The sequence below is a fragment of the Emys orbicularis genome, chromosome 2, assembly GCF_028017835.1.
Source record: "Emys orbicularis isolate rEmyOrb1 chromosome 2, rEmyOrb1.hap1, whole genome shotgun sequence".
Lineage (NCBI taxonomy): Eukaryota > Metazoa > Chordata > Testudines > Emydidae > Emys > Emys orbicularis.
This window is the reverse complement of record NC_088684.1, coordinates 124,159,079-124,176,716: the sequence shown is the minus strand read 5'-3', so window position 1 is coordinate 124,176,716 and position 17,638 is coordinate 124,159,079. Positions and strand designations below refer to the sequence as shown.

At 39.5% G+C, this 17,638-nt stretch overlaps 1 protein-coding gene across 1 annotated transcript in view; it reads left to right on the top strand.

The window, feature by feature from the left end:
- The window catches only part of ZCCHC2 (zinc finger CCHC-type containing 2), an 81,649-nt gene that overhangs the window by 5,717 nt on the left and 58,294 nt on the right, over window positions 1–17,638 (top strand). Inside the window, exon 2 of the mRNA XM_065398615.1 lies at window positions 10,518–10,626. Within this exon, the coding sequence (XP_065254687.1) occupies window positions 10,518–10,626 (109 nt within the window). The remainder of the gene's footprint in view (window positions 1–10,517; window positions 10,627–17,638) is intronic.

Genomic DNA, 17,638 nt, shown 5'->3' with positions numbered 1-17,638 from the left:
TGCAGGAAATTATGGGTGGTCAGACAATTATGCAATGACTGTAGACATTGACATTCAAACAGGTAAAGCTTTGTTACTGTTAACGCACACATTGTCAGCATCACATGTCAAAATATACAAAGTATATATCCTTGTCAAACATCAGTATTACTGAGGTTCTTGCTTTGAGAAGTATCTTTGACATGCAGTAGAATGAAAGTACTTTGTTGCTCATTCTGTTCTTCTCTATGTAGGTTCTTGTACCTTCTTATACCTTGCTTTCTTCAGTGACAAATGTAAAAAGTAAAGGATAACTTTGCACTGCAAAATTAGCCCATAGAACTCACTGCCATAGATAAAACTGAGGTGAGTAGCTGAACAGAGTTTTAAAAAATTGGTATATTTAGAAAATATATTCATCATTATCCCTGTAAGCCTGTCTTATTAGAAGCCAAAAGTAAAATTATTAAAACCTCCTATATGTTAATCTTGTAATAAAATCACTTTTACTGGCAAACAATAGGACAAATGGTAGTGAGAACTTATCATATATATGTACTGTATCAACCAGTTTTCTAGAACAAGATGGATAGATCAGTCATCACATTTCTTGACTTCCATTTCTAGCTTGAGATGAGACTAGCTCATCAACTTTCTCTTCCTTACACTTGACTTCTCAGGTTTTGAATAAATTAGTATAAGAAGTGAAGGCAGTTCAGTCAAAAACACTTTTTTAATAAAAAATATTTCTCTTATAGTGCCTTTTGTCAGTGATCTCAAAGTTCTTCAGTCTTCAGTGTATTTATTCTCACAACAGCCCTGTGAGACAGGCAAGTATTATCCCCATTTTATGATGAGAAAATGAGGCACAGAGGCTAAGTGGCTTGCCCAAAGTCACACACAAAGTTGCTGCAGGAGCAGGTAATTGGACTTGGGGAGATCTTAGTTCTAGACTAGTGCCCTGACTGATGAATAGTCTTTTCCCTTATAATGCAAATAAAACAAAGCATTTACAGATTCCTGATTACTCTAGAAAAACATCTTGAAAACATTACCACCATTGGTCATGATAGAAAACTTCAAGGTAGTTCTACAGTGGGTTTACACCTATTCTGTTGATTGACTTAATTTATTAGTTTGTTGCACCAATAAACAAGTAGTCTGGAAAAGCTGTCCTCTTGTTCTGAAATAAGCTATTGATTGGCAACTGTCTGTCATAACAGCATATTTCTTCTATAATTGGTCATTTAGCCTGATACTTTGATGCGGGCATGCAATTTCACTTAATCTAATTTCTTTAGTTTCCCTCCCTGTTACCTCTGTGCCCCTAAAAACCAACCCAGGGTCACCCTTGTATTAGTTTTATTACGATGCCGCTGTTGGGTCTGATAGAAAAGAGATGGAGCTTATTCATACACGCACACATTCACCGCATTCATACCCTCATGCACCCACACACTTACACAGGTGGAGAGTTACCGGAGACAGCATGGAGACCAAGAAGCCGAAGCGTGGTAAATCTGGTGTGTCCGCCTGCCGTCACGAATCCAGGCTGCTGAGCAGGTCAAGGAGCAGCGGCTGCTTGTCTGCATGGCTGCTTCCTTTTTCTGGAACTGGGCAGCTCCTGTCACGTACACTGAGTTTTCCTTCTGTGTCCATCACCGAGAAGCATTCCCAGTCCAGTTCATTTCATGCATACCACGTTCTTCTTCTCTTTACAGCACTTCGTTATTGCCTTCTCAGGGCAGATTATATCACATACCTGGCTCTTTTCTCCTTGCAGCTCCTCTCCGCCCAGTCCCACATACACTCCATCGTTCACACTCTCTCTGAGGGATGGGATATTACAAACCTTGGAAGTTCATACAAGTGGTAACTTGAAAAGGTTACAGAGCTTGCAAAGATTACAAAACTTAAAAGGCTATGCTAACAATAACTGAAGTTACAAAGTCTGCAAAAAGGTTGCAGAACTTAATGATACAAGTTACCGATCTTACAATCGCATTTGAGCGGAGGCTTTACATAACACTCCCCATCTCTCTTTAAAAAAAAGAAAAAATGAAACCTACTGCAGACCATTGAGGAAAGAATTTATATGTAAGTTTCATTAAAAGGCAGAGCAGTTCACTAAATATAAATGCACATAATGTGGGCCAACCTGTAACACTGCAAGCATAAACATACAAGATGGGTACAGTAGTAATTTCATAGTTAAGGTTATAATCAGCTTTTATTAAGCTCAATTTTGATCCCTTTTCCTCCTACTTCCTCAGAAAACCTGTTTAACTCTCTTGCATTTTGGTCTCCTTCCAACTGAGACCTTACAAAGTTGAGGTTTTCATTTTGTTGGCTTATTGTATTTTACAAACTTTGTCTGAAAACTTGTTCTTGTTGAGAGCAGCCTCTTTTAAAGCTAGTAAGCATGGCAGTTAGTTTTGGAATTGCTTGCAATGCATTTGCTGTCTGAGGATTCAAGCTTAATATTGTCTGCCTTATGGCATTTGAATTCCACAGGCCTAGTCTGTGAACTTGAAAGTCTGGAAAAGAACCAATCTGAATTTGCTCTGATTTTGATTCTTTGCAGTTCGTGCCTGTAGCTATAGCAGGGATACAATTATTTTTTTGTAAAGATCCAAATTTCTTGGTCAAGGTATAGTCAACGTCCAGACTCTAGAGGAAAAGGGGGGGGGGGACCCCAAAACAATAAGTAAATACAAAGATTTTTGAGGTCCTTTTCAAAAGCATCTGGTGGTCGGGATTTGGCCTGTGGTCCGTCTATTGACAACCTCGAGCTATAGTTTGATGAAGAGGTAGGTATGGTGTGTCTCCATGAGAAAAGAGGTACAGGGCAGCTATTCCTTTAATCATTCTCTTTCCTGACGTGCTGCTTTGGAGACCCAGAGAGTTGGAGCAGTTGAAACTGCTTCTCCCTGGATTCACAGGGTATTGAGGCTGTTGAACAAACTTGAGGATAAATAACACACAGGCTGGATTTATGGTTGAAGCACGGAGGGGGACTTGAGAAATCTGAGTTCAGGCCAGGCTCTGCAACAGGTTCTGTGACATGGGGCAAATAATTTAATCTCTGCCATGGTTCCTTACCTGCAAAAGGGAAATAATACTTCCTTTTTCTTGCCTGTTTAGACTGTAAGCTCTCTGGGGCAAGGACTGTATTTTATGTATACATCATTTAGTACAACAGGTTGATTGGGTTTTCAAGGTGCTGTAATTCATAGTCAAAAATGAATGTTTTCTTCAGCTACTAAAAATTACTTTATACGCATTCATTTAAGAAGCTGCAAATAATGGATTATTTGAATGTTTTAATTGCAAAAAATAGCTTGTCAAAAATTCAGTTAGTGTTGTGTGGAATCTCAACTCTGAATGTGTATGCAAAAAATCTTGCATTCATCTATTTTTACGATATAGACCACAAACTCCATACTTTACATACCATTCTACAAAAACACCTGTTGCTATCGCTATCGTACATCAAATTGAGTTACACAACATTGGGTTTATTTAATGGAACTTTCAACTAATCTTGGCTGTGAATTGGCCATTAAAATGAATCAAATTAATTTTAGCAAATATTGACCTATTCCTCTTAGACAATGTTTTTTCAGGACCTAAACCAACCATTTCAGCACCTTGACGTGATCTGAAATAATTCTAGCTAGCATAAATAGTAAGCAGGGCTTAGTCTAGATTCCCAAATATTTAATCAGGATTGATTAATGAAAGTACTAGAACTAAGATTGTTTAGTTAAATAGAACTCTGATAGGTGCTATGATTAGCTGGCTTAAGGAACCACTTTCAGAAAATTCCTGTAAGTCAACTTGTAAACGAATGAATGGTTTCTATTTACAGATTATTTTGCTTAACAAGTTACGGCAAAACACAACACTGTTTCTGTGGCTAATCTTCAGTGACTTATAAGAAAGCAAGATACTGGTGCTTAATTGTCTTAGAATCTAAGGGGTTTTTGTTTTGAGAGAGTAAAAAATAAACAACCCAGTTGCCACCATGCTGCACATACAGTTGATGTATACTGCCAGACGCACCTACTTAGGTACTTATCACTTGTATATCTTCTGAAGCTGGTTTAAATTGGAAGACTAGAAAGGTCCGGGTGCTACGGACACTCTTATTTTTTTTAATGTTTTTGTGTAGTCTATTGACTTTACATTTCAGGCAAACTAGTATTTTTTTTGCCTGATCCAGTTTCTTACATACTGGAGTGCAAAACACCATCGCTCTTTCACGGTGACCCTGACCCATGTGCTTCTGGAAAAGAGCACTGCTTCTGGATAATAGTCCTCAGGCTCTACAAAGGAGCTAATGGTAGGCGGGGGGGTAAGTCAGTACTAAATTGGATGTGGTACCTGTCGGGAAACAGACTACATCTTAGTAAATCGCTTTAACTAGAGTAGTGTTGAGTGTATGGTGATAAAAAACCAAGTAGATAGTAAAGAAGTTGAGTAGTCTGGCTTGAGTTGCTCTGTTTCAACAAGGGGTAAGGAATGAAAATGGAATACAAAGAGATTGGGTAAGTGACTAGTGTAGCTAGACTAATGAGAGCAATGTAGCCTTTCCCCTCCACAAAATTTGTATTACTTCCAAAACACTGGTAAGCTAATACGAGTACTTGTGTTTAAAAAAAGTTCTTGTAGACCGTATGGGGCTCCACTGATGGACAGCAGAAAAGGTTTCATAGAGCAGTGGTAGACTGGCCATATCTCAGACCCTTGCAGCTATGGAGTTCCCATAATTAAACCATTGTCAGATACACTAAGGCCTTTGTGACGTTGTGCAGTCTATATGGTTTTATAAAAATATGATAATTGGTGAATATAATGTAACTGGGATATGCTTCATGCAAAAGGTCTCTTGTAAGGTATCATTACAAAGCTTATCTACTGAGTGTGATCATCCTATTTGTATAAATGTACCACTCTTGTATCTAAAACTAGAAATATGAAATATAACTCTGAGAGCCTATTGTAATTATGCAAAGTGTGAGCCATTAATTGTGGTTTGGAATCTTGATGACTCCCATTAACCAGGACCATTGTCTGCAGATGGCTGTGTTTTACCTGTGAGTCTTCCTGCATATGTGTGTGCTGGCAAGTGGGTAATGAAGTCTTGCAGTGACGTGATCATGTTACCTGAACTGGAATCCATCTTTAACCTGGTGCTTTTCCAGTGGGGGGGTGGAAACCCAGAGGGACAAAAGGTTCCTGCCTTATGCAAAAGATATATAAAGGGGTGGAACAGAACAAAGGGGAGAGAGGAGCCATCATGAAGAATCCCCTAGCTACCACTTGAGCTGGAACAAGAGCTGTACCAGGGGAAAGAATTGTGCCCAGGTCTGGAAGGTGTCCAGTCTGAGGAAAAAACTTAATCTCACCCTCAGAGATGCTTTATTATCTGTATTCAGTTTGATTAGACATAGATTTGCGCATTTTATTTTATTTTGCTTGGTGACTTACTTTGTTCTGTCTGTTACTACTTGGAACCACTTAAATCCTACTTTCTGTATTTAATAAAATCACTTTTTACTTATTAATTCAGAGTATGTATTAATACCTGGGGGAGCAAACAACTGTGCATATCTCTCTATCAGTGTTATAGAGAGCGAACAATTTATGAGTTTATCCTGCATAAGCTTTATACAGGGTAAAACGGATTTATTTGGGTTTAGACCCCATTGGGAGTTGGGTATCCGAGTGCTAAAGACAAGCACACTTCTGTGAGCTGTTTTCAGGTAAACCTGCAGCTTTGGGGCAAGTAATTCAGACCCTGGGTCTTTGTTGGAGCAGACGGGAGTGTCTGGCTCAGTAAGACAGGGTGCTGGAGTCCTGAGCTGGCAGGGAAAACAGGAGCAGAGGTAGTCTTGGCACATTAGGTGGCAGCTCCCAAGGGGGGGGTTCTATGATCTAACCCGTCACAGCCTTGTCTACACTACTGCAGTAAGTCGACCTAAGTCACGCTGTTCCAGCTATGTGAATAATGTAGCTGAAGTCAACACAGCTTAGGTCGACTTACTGCAGTGTCTACATCACACTGCGTCTACGGGAGATGCTCTCCCGTTGATTTACCTTAATTTTCTTGTTCCGGTGGAGTACTGGAATCGACCAGAGAGCACACTCTGCAGTTGATTTAGCAGGTCTTCACTATACCTGCTAAATTGACCCCTGCTGCATTGATCCCCGGTAAGTGTAGACATGGCCTCAGTTTCTTTCATACTGGCTCAGATAGAGACCAGGTGTTTTCAATGAGGGCATAATTGGACAGTACCTCTACCCTGACATGAGTATCTCCTCTCCTTTAGGGTCTGGTTTTCCTGTAGTATGCCCCTAGTTGTATACAGGGTCTTAAGTCCTTTTATGCTATCAGCAGAGACTGGAGCTTGTAAAGGATAAGCTAAGAGCTGTGGTGGTGACCACCTATGAGTTCCCTATCTCCTGTGTTACCTTTCCCCAATCTTTAACTCCCATCCTCTTTCCTATGCTGCGGTGAATTGAGAAATTGTTTTTTAAACAAGCTTTCAGCTCCACATCTCTTTTCTATTCAAGAGATGTTAAAGCATTAAAAATCAAAACAATACAAGCTAATTCTTCAAATAGCTATACTTTAAGAGGAAGAGAGCAAACTGTCAGATTTAGGCCTTAAGTATGCCTCAGGTTAGACTGTATTAAGGGAGTATGTTGTAGTATATTTTGTCACAAATTTTAATATGTGAATATCTTTGGTCTGACATGTAAACAGAAAGCCAGTTCCTGCTTTCATTTTTTTAGGTCAATTTTAGAAAACGCTGTTAAATGCAGAAAGTCCGGCTTTCTAAAATGAATTGTGCTATAGATTTTTTTTCACTAAAGCTCATGGTTTTAAAGTAATGGGAGACTATTTTATTATAAGAAACAACATATTAGACAGCTCTTCCAAAATGTTAATATAGAGGCATTCTGCTGCATGAGGTAGAGCTAACTTTTGTATCTACTTTTTTGTGTCTGGCGAGGCATTTGACTATAGCTTAAACAGGGCCTAGTTAGTAATTTTTCAGGCAGCTGCATTGATCTTTTGAAAGTTGGGTCCAGGACTTTGGTTTGATCACAGTAAGAAGGCACTTTCACTTCTGCCAAAACACATGCTAAAAATAGTTCAAATAGCCTGTTCAACTGCATCCATAGTTCTTGCCCTACCAAATTCACAGCTGTGAAGGACTATGAAATAAGCCCTTCCCTGTGAAATCTGATCTCCCCCGGGCTGCTGGGAGCACCCCAGTGAGGGGGCTCCTAGCTGCAAGTCCCAGTTGGGCTAGGGAGGGAGAGGATTTGTCCTTCCTCTGCACAGCCGCTCTCGCTCTCGGGGGGGATCAGACCCACCTCGGAGTGCCTGCCTCCCCACCGCTGTAGGAAGCTCCAGCCCCGGAGGTTCCTACAGCTGCAGGAGATTTGTGGAGGTGGGTCAGATATTCCCCTGCTCTTAACTGTGAGTCCCTGCTGGGATGGGGAGGGACAGGACATGGCAGCTGGGGGGTGGGTGGGAGGAGATCAGACCCACTTTCCAGGTACTTTTTGGGTTGGGACCCCCACAGTTACAACACTGTGAAATTTCAGATGTAAACAGCTGAAAACATGAAATTGACTAATTAAAAAACCCTCTAGCTGTGAAATTGATCAAAATGGACTAAATTTGGTAGGGCCCTATCCATAGTATAACTTGCTTTTGTGGGCTTCTGTAAAGTGAACAAAAACTTGATAGTTTAGTGTCTGGAGGCTAACAGTTCTCTGATCTGATAGAATAATGAGACCAGGAATTCAAATTATAGCACATTACCTCTTTCTGCTTGTAGTTGAAGTAGCTTGACCTCCATCAAAAATTAGATCTGGTGTTATGTATGGCTGTCCATCGTATCCAATGATGTCATGGCATATTTGACAAACCACCTCCATTGTACTGGAGTAGGGAAGAGGTCTGTCTCAAAATGCTTCTAATTGTAGAAAAATTGCAAATAGTAAAGCTGTTAAAATGCCAATTAGTTCAAATACTCATATTGTGTTCAGAATTTTTTATAAACCTCAGCAAGCTGAAATGGGTGTTTATCAGAGGAATGGGCTAAGGATTGCAGCTGAATGATTAAGCATCTGTTCAAAGCATTTTAATGTTCAGAAGACACAATTTTTTTCCTATTAATAGGGAAGTCATAAGTTTGAAAACTGAGATGTTCCTCAAAGCCTAATGAAGCCCACCAAAAACAGTCCAAATGCAACAACGGTGCATTGGTTTAAAAAAAACACTGAGTTTCTGGGCCTCTTAGATTCTGTGCAAGACAGGAGGAGGGATGCCTATGGTGGCTTTAAGCCTCCTTTGTGCTTTTCTGTTTCTGGACTGCTTAGCAGCCCTTGACATTACTGACAGCCATGGGGGGCCTGTCTAAGTTACAGCAGCTTGTCCCTGTCTTCTTGTGGGCTGTGGCACTGCATGGAACCTTGCTTTTGCCCTACCCCTGACATGTCTCCTGTTGCAATATGCGTGAATGGGTCCTCACAAGACCACTTTGTGTTTTGGGCAAATCCTCTTCTGGATGAATCTAGCGTTTTTAATACTCCTTTATACCACTGTGGTCCTTTCTGCCTGCATAAAGAGGCCATGGCAGAGGTGAGCATCTTGCTCTTTGTATACATAATGCATATAAAACTCTGAAATTTGTAGTGGGAGATTTCATTGTCTGCCTCTGACCAAAGGTGAAGGCTGAAGGAAACATTTCATATGATTCTACACACCTATTTTCCCTGGCCTGTAGTACATTCAAATCTCCATATTTGATCTTCACTCTTTGCTCTCTGCTTATCTGAAGTGGTAGTAACATACCTTAGGAGGTCTTTATTTTGACAACTGTAAAGAAAGCCACAGTCAAACAGACTTTGAGTGTGATCTGTATCCTATGCATTTGAAAACATGTGGCTTTGGGGATATGTGTAAAATCAGAACTGGAGATGGAAAGTAATTCTATTTAGCAGGAATTCAATCTGCAGGGATAAAGGTGCAGAGGTAGCAGCATCCAGGCTTGGGGGTAGGGGAAAAATATCTTGTGAATAATCAGCATTTCAAAGCTACTTACAGCTGATCACTCACTCGTCTGACTTTCCTGTGTGAATGGCAATTGGAGTGCAACTCTGAATGTTAATAACAGTTCAGCATGTTGGGCTTTAACACAATGCATCTTTGGTTCCCTTAAAATGTATTCTGGAGTTGAATTCCCAGGTACCTCACTTCCAATATTTCAAAATATAAGAAAGCTATCTCAGGATTTTGTAAAAAGCTTACCATGATGGGGTCAACATGTTGCTTCCACCAGGAGCACAAGTACAGTTAAGAACACTTTTTAAAACAAAATTCATGAGAATGGCCCTTCCAGAGCTTTTCTGAAGTATTTCTATTCCAGTAAACTTCTTTTATCCAAGAACAAATTGAAAAGACAAAACGTGTATATATTGACTTGTGTTGTGCATGACAACAGATGCTTAAACTGCTATGCTACAGTGAAATGGCCAATCTCAAACTCACTGCACAGTCTTTCCAGATGCCATACTTGACATTTGATAGTCCCTTTGTTCAGTTAACTTGCCCTAGTTACTGTGTTACCGGAGGCATACAGGTGCTTCTCCTAGTTTTAGGATGACTTGGGCAACTGAGCTCTGTGTGTGTGTGTGTGTGTGTGTGTGTGTGTGTATATATGTATATGTGTATGTGTATATGTATATGTATTTGGGGGGAGGGATAGCTCAGTGGTTTGAGCATTGGCCTGCTAAACCCAGGGTTGTGAGTTCAATCCTTGAGGGGGCCACTTGGGGATCTGGGGCAAAATCAGTACTTGGTCCTGCTAGTGAAGGCAGGGGGCTGGACTCGATGACCTTTCAAGGTCCCTTCCAGTTCTAGGAGATGGGATATCTCCATTAATTATTATTATTATTATATTATATATACACACACTAATATATATATTAGTAGCAGAATCATAGCAAAGTAGTATGTGGGGGTGTTCATACACTTGTATTTGAGTATGTTCAGAATTAAGTGAACAAATTAGCATTAACCATAGCAGCAGATTTAAGTAATCTATCACTTATAGTAACTATTACATTTGCCAAAGTTTTTTAAGAAAGACTAGTGATCTTCAGTGCCTAACTTGAGACACTTTAAAGGAATCTGACTTTCAGAGGCTATGCGGACAGCACTTTATTTAAAAAACAAAAAGTTCCTTTGAAAATGTCTCGTGTTGAGCACCTGGAAAATTAAGGTACACTATCACTAGTCACTTCTTAAAGTCTTAGTCTTTGTCAATAGCATGTACTGTGCACCTGTAGGAAAAAATAAATTGCTTGCTTACTTGGTTGTGTTTTTCTGTTAACAGCAACCTCTCAGATTGACAAAATTTGGCCTGCATAATTTCAGGTGGTGGGGTTTTTGTTTTTTGAGAATATACATTGTTTGAAGGAACTTCCCCTCTATTTTTTCTTTCCCCATATAGAATGACTTTTCCCATAATGACTGCATGCCAAGTAATGAGAACAGTTTGGATCACACCACACCACCTCATGATGGACTTTCGATGGCCTCTCATAGACCTCAGCGGGAAGGTATGTAAATAAAATTCTGTTTAGAAGTTTTTGATATTCTTTGCAGGTTAAATTTAACCTAGTGTTATGGGACTCCTATGTCTTACTCCTCACTCAACTGAGGAATTGACTGCTCCCTAAGTGCAGCTGCTTCTGGACCACCTACACAGCACTCTCCAATCTGGTATGAGCAGAATGACAGGATTGTATAATTCTAGTTAGTTTCTTACTGCTAATATCAGAATGGATAGAGATTAATTGCAGGTGTGTCAAGAAATAAGCTTCCCCCTGAAGCAGAGATGATTTATTGGGAGGAGGAAAATAAACTTAACATGAACTGACTTTATCCACAGTATTGGTTGCTATAGTGATGCAAAACATTTTGTGAATTAAGATGTCGATACTGTGAAGTAGTGAATTGGTGTTACTTGCTTGGTTCACTCTTCTTACCTAAGACTCATAGACTTTAAGGTCAGAAGGGACCATCACGATCATTTAATATGGGGGTGGCCAAACTGTGGTTCACGAGCCGCATGCTGCTCTTTTAAAGGTAAAGTGCAGCTCACAGAGCTTAGCCTCACCCCACCCCCCCATTCTCCACCTATCAGACTCGGGTGGAGCTTGGGGCTTCTGCCCGGTGGTGGGTCCAGTGGCTTCTGCTCAGTGGGGTGGTGGGTCTAAGGGCTTCAGCCCTTGCAGGAGGAACCTGGCTAAATAAGTCAAGCTCTTGGAGTCCCCTCTCGTAAGGTAGGTTTTCCATTATTTCGATCATCCTTGTGGCCCTGTTCTGCATCTGTTCCAGTTTGAATTCATTTTTCCTTAAACATGGGAGACCAGAATTGCACACAGTATTCCAGATCTGGTCTCACTAGTGCCTTGTATAACTTACAAATGTAGATTTTTATTATTATTATTGTCTGCACTCAAAAACAAACTGTAAAACTTTTTAGAGCCTACAAGTCCACTCACTCTCCTACTTATTCAGCTAAGACAAACAATTTTGTTTACATTTGTGGGAGATAATGCTGCCTGCTTCTTATTTACAATGTCACCTGAAAGTGAGAACAGGCATTCACATGGCACTTTTGTAGCTGGCATTGCAAAGTAAATAAGTTTTACGTTGTTTTATGTATGAGTGCAGTTGTGTTTAAAAAAAAATCTACATTTAAGTTGCACTTTCGGGATAAAGAGATTGCACTACAGTACTTGAATTAGGTGAATTGAAAAATACGATTTCTTTTGTTTATCTTTTTTACAGTCAAAATACTTGTAATCAAAAATAATATAAAGCAAGCACTGTACACTTTGTATTCTGTTGTAATTGAAATCAGTATATTTGAAAATGTAGAAGACATCCAAAAAGATTGAAATAAATGGTATTCTATTGTTTAACAGTGCGATTAAATCGGCTATTAATCATGACTATTTTTTAATCTTGTGATTAATCGCGATTAATTTTTTTAATTGTTTGACAGCCCTTCTACTTTCTCTTTCAAAATTTGTTTCAAGACCTTGCATATAATTAAGGTCAAACTAACAGTTCTGTAGTATTCCGGATCACTCCTCTTCTCTCTCTTTTTCTTCTCCCCCCCCCCCCCCCCCCACTTAAAAATAGGAACTATATTAGCAATTCTCCAGTCATGGGGGTAACTCTCTCTCTCTCTCTCTCTCTCTCTCTCTCTCTCTCTCTCTCTCTCACACAGATTTCTTAAAAATCCTTGCTATTGGTCTTGCAATTTCATGTTCCAGTTCCTTTAATATTCTTGGATAGAAATTATCCGTGCGCCGCTCCTGCGCGTACCCCCCCCCCCCATATAGGTCCCATTAAGTTGTTTGTTTTGACTTCCACCTAAAATGTGGTAATTTCTACTTCCATATTCTTGTTCAGTAGCCACCCTACCACTACCCCTAAGCTCTTCATTACCCTTATTAAAAACTGAGGCAAAGTATTTGTTTTAGATGTTGGGCCATTCCTACATGATTTTTAATCTCCACCCCATCCTCAGCGCTTAGCGGCCCCACTGCTTCTTTGATTGTTTTCTTCTTTGTATGGCTATAGAACCTATTGCTGTTTTTAATTTCCTTTGCAAGGTCCAACGCTACTTGGCTTTTGGCATTTTTCACTTTCTGATCTCCAATAGGTACCTTTCCCTACTGATCCATCCCATCTTCCATTCCTTGTAGGCTGTCTGCTTTGGTAAAAATAACCTGTTAAAGATGCTTGGTCTGGAACCTTTCCCTATGAATTATTTTCCCCTTGCTTGGGATGCAGGCTTCAGTAATTCTAAGCCGCCTCCACATTTGGATCCTTGAGTTCTTTAGTCCAGTCCGCTTCCCTAACTAATTCCTTTTAAGTTTGCCCTTTTTAAATCAAGGACCCTAGTTGCTGATCTATTTTTGTTTCTTTCCATCTGGTTTAAACTGAATGAGCTCACTTGAACCAAGGTTGTCCCCTACAACCAGTTCTTCCGTGAGGTCCTCATTACTCACCAATACCAAATCTAAAATGGCATTCCCCCTTGTTGGTTCAGAAACTATTTGAAGAAATCTGTCAGCTATCACATCCAGGAAAATCTGGGCCCTACTATTATTAGTAGCACTTGTCCTCCAATCTATATCTGGGAAGTTAATATTCCATAATCACACAATTCTCAGTACTGTTTATTTCATTAAAAATGTTAGAGGTCTCTATATACAAATCGGATCCTATGAGTCTATTATACCCAAGTACTATCCTAGTGGAACCTCCGGTAGCTTTCTTCCCCAAAGTGATTTTGACCCAAACAGACTGTTATCCATTCCATCATTTCTAATTTCTTTACAGTCTACCTCATCATTAATATACAATGCTACTCCTTCACCTTTGTATTTATTTCTATCTTTCCTGAACAGCACATATACTCTAGTCATGACTACTATTCCACCATGTTTGTTATCCCTATGATACTTGGTTTCACTTCCTGCACCAGTAGTTCTGGTTCCTCTTTTTTGCTCTCCAGGCTCCTTGTATTGGCGTACAAACATCATACTTGTTTCTGCTTGACTTCGCCCAGATTTCTCACCCAATTGGGTACAGTCATTCTACTGCCAGTATTGCTTACCTGACTGTTAGTGCCAGTGCCAGTGAAGCTCTCTTTCCTCTTAATGTCCATTCTCCTACCTATTGCTGTTCCTTTCTCCATTGCTCTATCCTCTCTTACTTGGTTTTCTCCTCCTGCTCAGGGTTATAATTAGGTGTGGCGATTACATGAGGGTTTTATTTGGAATGTTTTTATCTTAACAAAATACATAAATGGGAACGAGTCTTCTTTTCTTTACTACGTACCAGTCTAGAAGTGCTTCAAACTTCAGTTTGGAGTTTTAAAAGTGTAGTAGTGAAATACTGAAGAAAATGAGTCGCACTTGACCACCATCATTGAAAACAAGACAAACTATTACTCTATTGCATTAAAAACGCCCTCTTTGCTTAGGGAGTATGTATATAGATACTCGGGGGTAATTCTGTAACAAAAACTAAATTCTATGCACAGTATTTTAAAATTCTCCATATTTTGTCAATGCAATATAATCCTGCCAGTTGCAATTATTTTGGTAATTTATTTAAACCACAATAGAATGGATGGGGAATGATTGTAGGGCATTGGAGGAAATATCCAAACCCCCTTTGTCTAATAGTAATGTAGCTAGGTTTGACCCTTTATTTCTAGTTTATTAGTCAACAAATATATGCAGCCATATGCTCAGTATTACGTTATAGGCAACTGGAGAGCAAGTGAGGCCTGGGGAGTCAAACTCACAATTTATATCGGCTACTGACCATTTCCAGAAAGGTTAGTAGTAGAAAGTTCATAGAGCACATTTTGATCGGAAAATTTTTCAGTCCAAAAAATTAGACCAGTTCTAATCACTGAAGCACTATAAGCATTTATATGGTCATACTGTCTTTTACAATAAGGCTCCTTTACACCTCTCTGGCAATGTAAAGGAGCCTTAAAACTTTTACACGTTTTATGCTCCTGGGGGAACTCACCAAGAATGGGAACAATTCACTAATAGTGGGACCAACTAAGTAGGCAGGCTGCTACGTTATATTCTGCCTGAGAGGACAGAGCCTGGCTCATGCCTACCTCCAAACACCCCCAAAGCCCTGCCCTTCCATGCCAGGCGTGCCGCAGTAGTGAGCCAGGACAGTGTCTCTCTTGTTCATTCAATTGCATGCCTGCCCAGTCCTACCCCCTGGCATTAATTGATGTCTTCCCCACGACAACCAGCCCTCTCCCACCCCCCACGCTGATTTATGTCTTCACCGGCTGCTCCAGGCAGTGGTGCAGAATTCACCCAGGAGTGTGTAGTGCATCTTCCAGGTGGGATCGCTAAGTAGAGTTCAGGTAACTTGGAAACTTGTGGCAATCCTATATCTTATCCAGTAAACCCCAGTTCTTCTCATATAAATGACTTCAAAACTCCGTTTTCAAGCCAGCTGTAAAATATATTTGTGTTCCTATATGTATAACTCAAAAGGCAAAGCAACACTGAGAGATGGGGTAATTAGACTGTAGGGAAGTTGAGTTTGGAGGAAAGAACGGAGGCATAACTATCTTCGTATTACAAAAACATCTCAGAAGTCCCGTCTTGAGTTTGAAGCACCATTGTGCTAACCACTGTAAGTGGTTAGAAATTGACTGGGAAAACAAGAGATTTTAGCTTCTAGACTTGGTTCTGGTACGTAATTTGATTTTAGCTAAGTGTTAAAACAATGTTTAGAATGATGGTAAGCTGTAGTATGCATGTGTGCATACTAAGTTGACATTCAGCGTGAATATGTATTGTGTACAGAAAGAGTCTGAGCTATATATGAGCCATTATTATCTTAGCCAGTGTTACTTAATTTAACCAGACGACCAATCCATCCACTTACTTAAACTCTTAAAAACACTGACTCTGGAAGAAAAGTCTGTTTAAAAACATAAATAAAAAAGCAACATAGGAAATTACAAAACTAAGTCTTTATTTCAGAAACACTTCGAGGCTGCTGAGAGGTAACTACAATGTCATCAATCAGAGCACTAACAATCTAGAGCAGGGGTTAGCAACCTTTCAGAAGTGGGGTGCCGAGTCTTCATTTATTCACTCTTAATTTAAGGTTTTGCGTGCCAGTAATACATTTTAACGTTTTTAGAAGGTCTCTTTCTATAAGTCTATAATATATAACTAAACTATTGTTGTATGTAAAGTAAATAAACTTTTAAAAAGTTTAAGAAGCTTCATTTAAAATTAAATTAAAATGCAGAGCCCCCCAGACCGGTGGCCAGGACCCGGGCAGTGTGAGTGCCACTGAGAATCAGCTCGTGTGCCGCCTTTGGCACGCATGCCATAGGTTGCCTACCCCTGGTCTAGAGCATTGAAAAACAAGAAAATGACTAGTAAAGGACATTACACATCTTACACTGCCTACATAATAAATGCGTAATAGTTATTCCTCAAATATTATAAATATTTCAACACAAGTCTTAAATAGCCTAAAATAAAGTAGTATTAATCTTGAAAAAGAAACCATCATAAATATGCACACATAGTTAGGATCAGCCTCAAATACTATTCAGCATACACTTTCCCTATTAAATAAACGTATGGTGAAATGTCATAACTACATGTACATCATTATCAAATGATTGTAAGAATGTAAACCAAGAATTCTTCTGTCTGTATGCAAACATTAATTGGTATTTCCCATTTAACAATATCTCTTAAGGAACCTCCCATGGGCCAGACTCAAGGTATTATGCAGTGCATGTTTTTTTATAATTAAAAAACAATGCATTTGTTAACATAGATAGTTGAAGATTTTGCAAGGTTAACTGTTCTGTTATCTTTAAGTTCTTAAGGTTAAAGTGACAGGTGTAGCAGACTTAACTTTTGAAACTTTTTTGTTTAATTTTTGGGGCTAACTTAAATGTCTATGTATTGGTGGGTAGGGTCACTTTTTTCCTCTTTTTGTTACTTTGAAAGCAAGTTGCTCTCACAATTTAAAAAAAAAAAACCCACAAACTGGGAAGTGACATTTAAAATTCCTAACTATAAAGGATACTCTGTTTATGGTTTGGAAACTAAGTATTTCAGGAGTTGTGGGATTATAGGATTTCAGGTTTGTGGTGTTGCTTGTTCCAGTTTATCCATGATTCAGTTACTAATTTAGCTGTTTCAGTCTGGAACTGGCATTTACAAATTGATGTCTAACCTACTGAAACTTTTAAGTTTAAATGCAGTATGAGCAGAAGCTGTACAAGTTATATATGGTGATAATATTGCAGCTGATTTGGCAAGAATGAATAACTCTATTCTAATGAATATATGCAAGTTTAATTAAGAGGTTAATTAAGTTTCCTTATCTCTGAATTACCTCACATTTTAACAATTTCAACCTTAATTTTTCAGTGATGAAATAACAAGCTTGCTACTTAATTAATAAATAAATAAATAAAGTGAACAGAACGATAAGGAGAGAATCTCCTGCAGACAAAATTGCTTTTGCATGATGTACAAAAGATCCATGTCTTTCCTTCTTCAAGGTCGCTGATACAAATGCTAATGTTGTGACCTTACTTAACGTATGAGGTCTGTCAAGATCAGCCCACGGTTGTAAGGAAATGAATTCTTTATATTGATGCGTTCTTGGGGCATGTCACGCTACAGCTACATCACTTTTGTTAGGTCGACTTATAGCCAGGGCAGTAATTACTGATGTCTCCACTACCCTCCTTTTTTGTCAGTGGTGTGCATCCTCACTAGAAGCGCTTCCACCAACTGAGGAGAGGCAGTGTGGGAGCTCTCAGCTCTGCACTGCTTCATGCTGGGAACCCAGTTGCCGCCTGGGCTTCTCACCTCCCAGAATAGAGCTGTGAAATTGACAAGACATCCGCTGTTGGATAACGCAGTGTCTACACCAGGGGTCGGCAACCTTTCAGAAGTGGTGTGCCAAGGCTTCATTTATTCACTTGGTTTTAAAGTTTTGCATGCCAGTAATACATTTTAA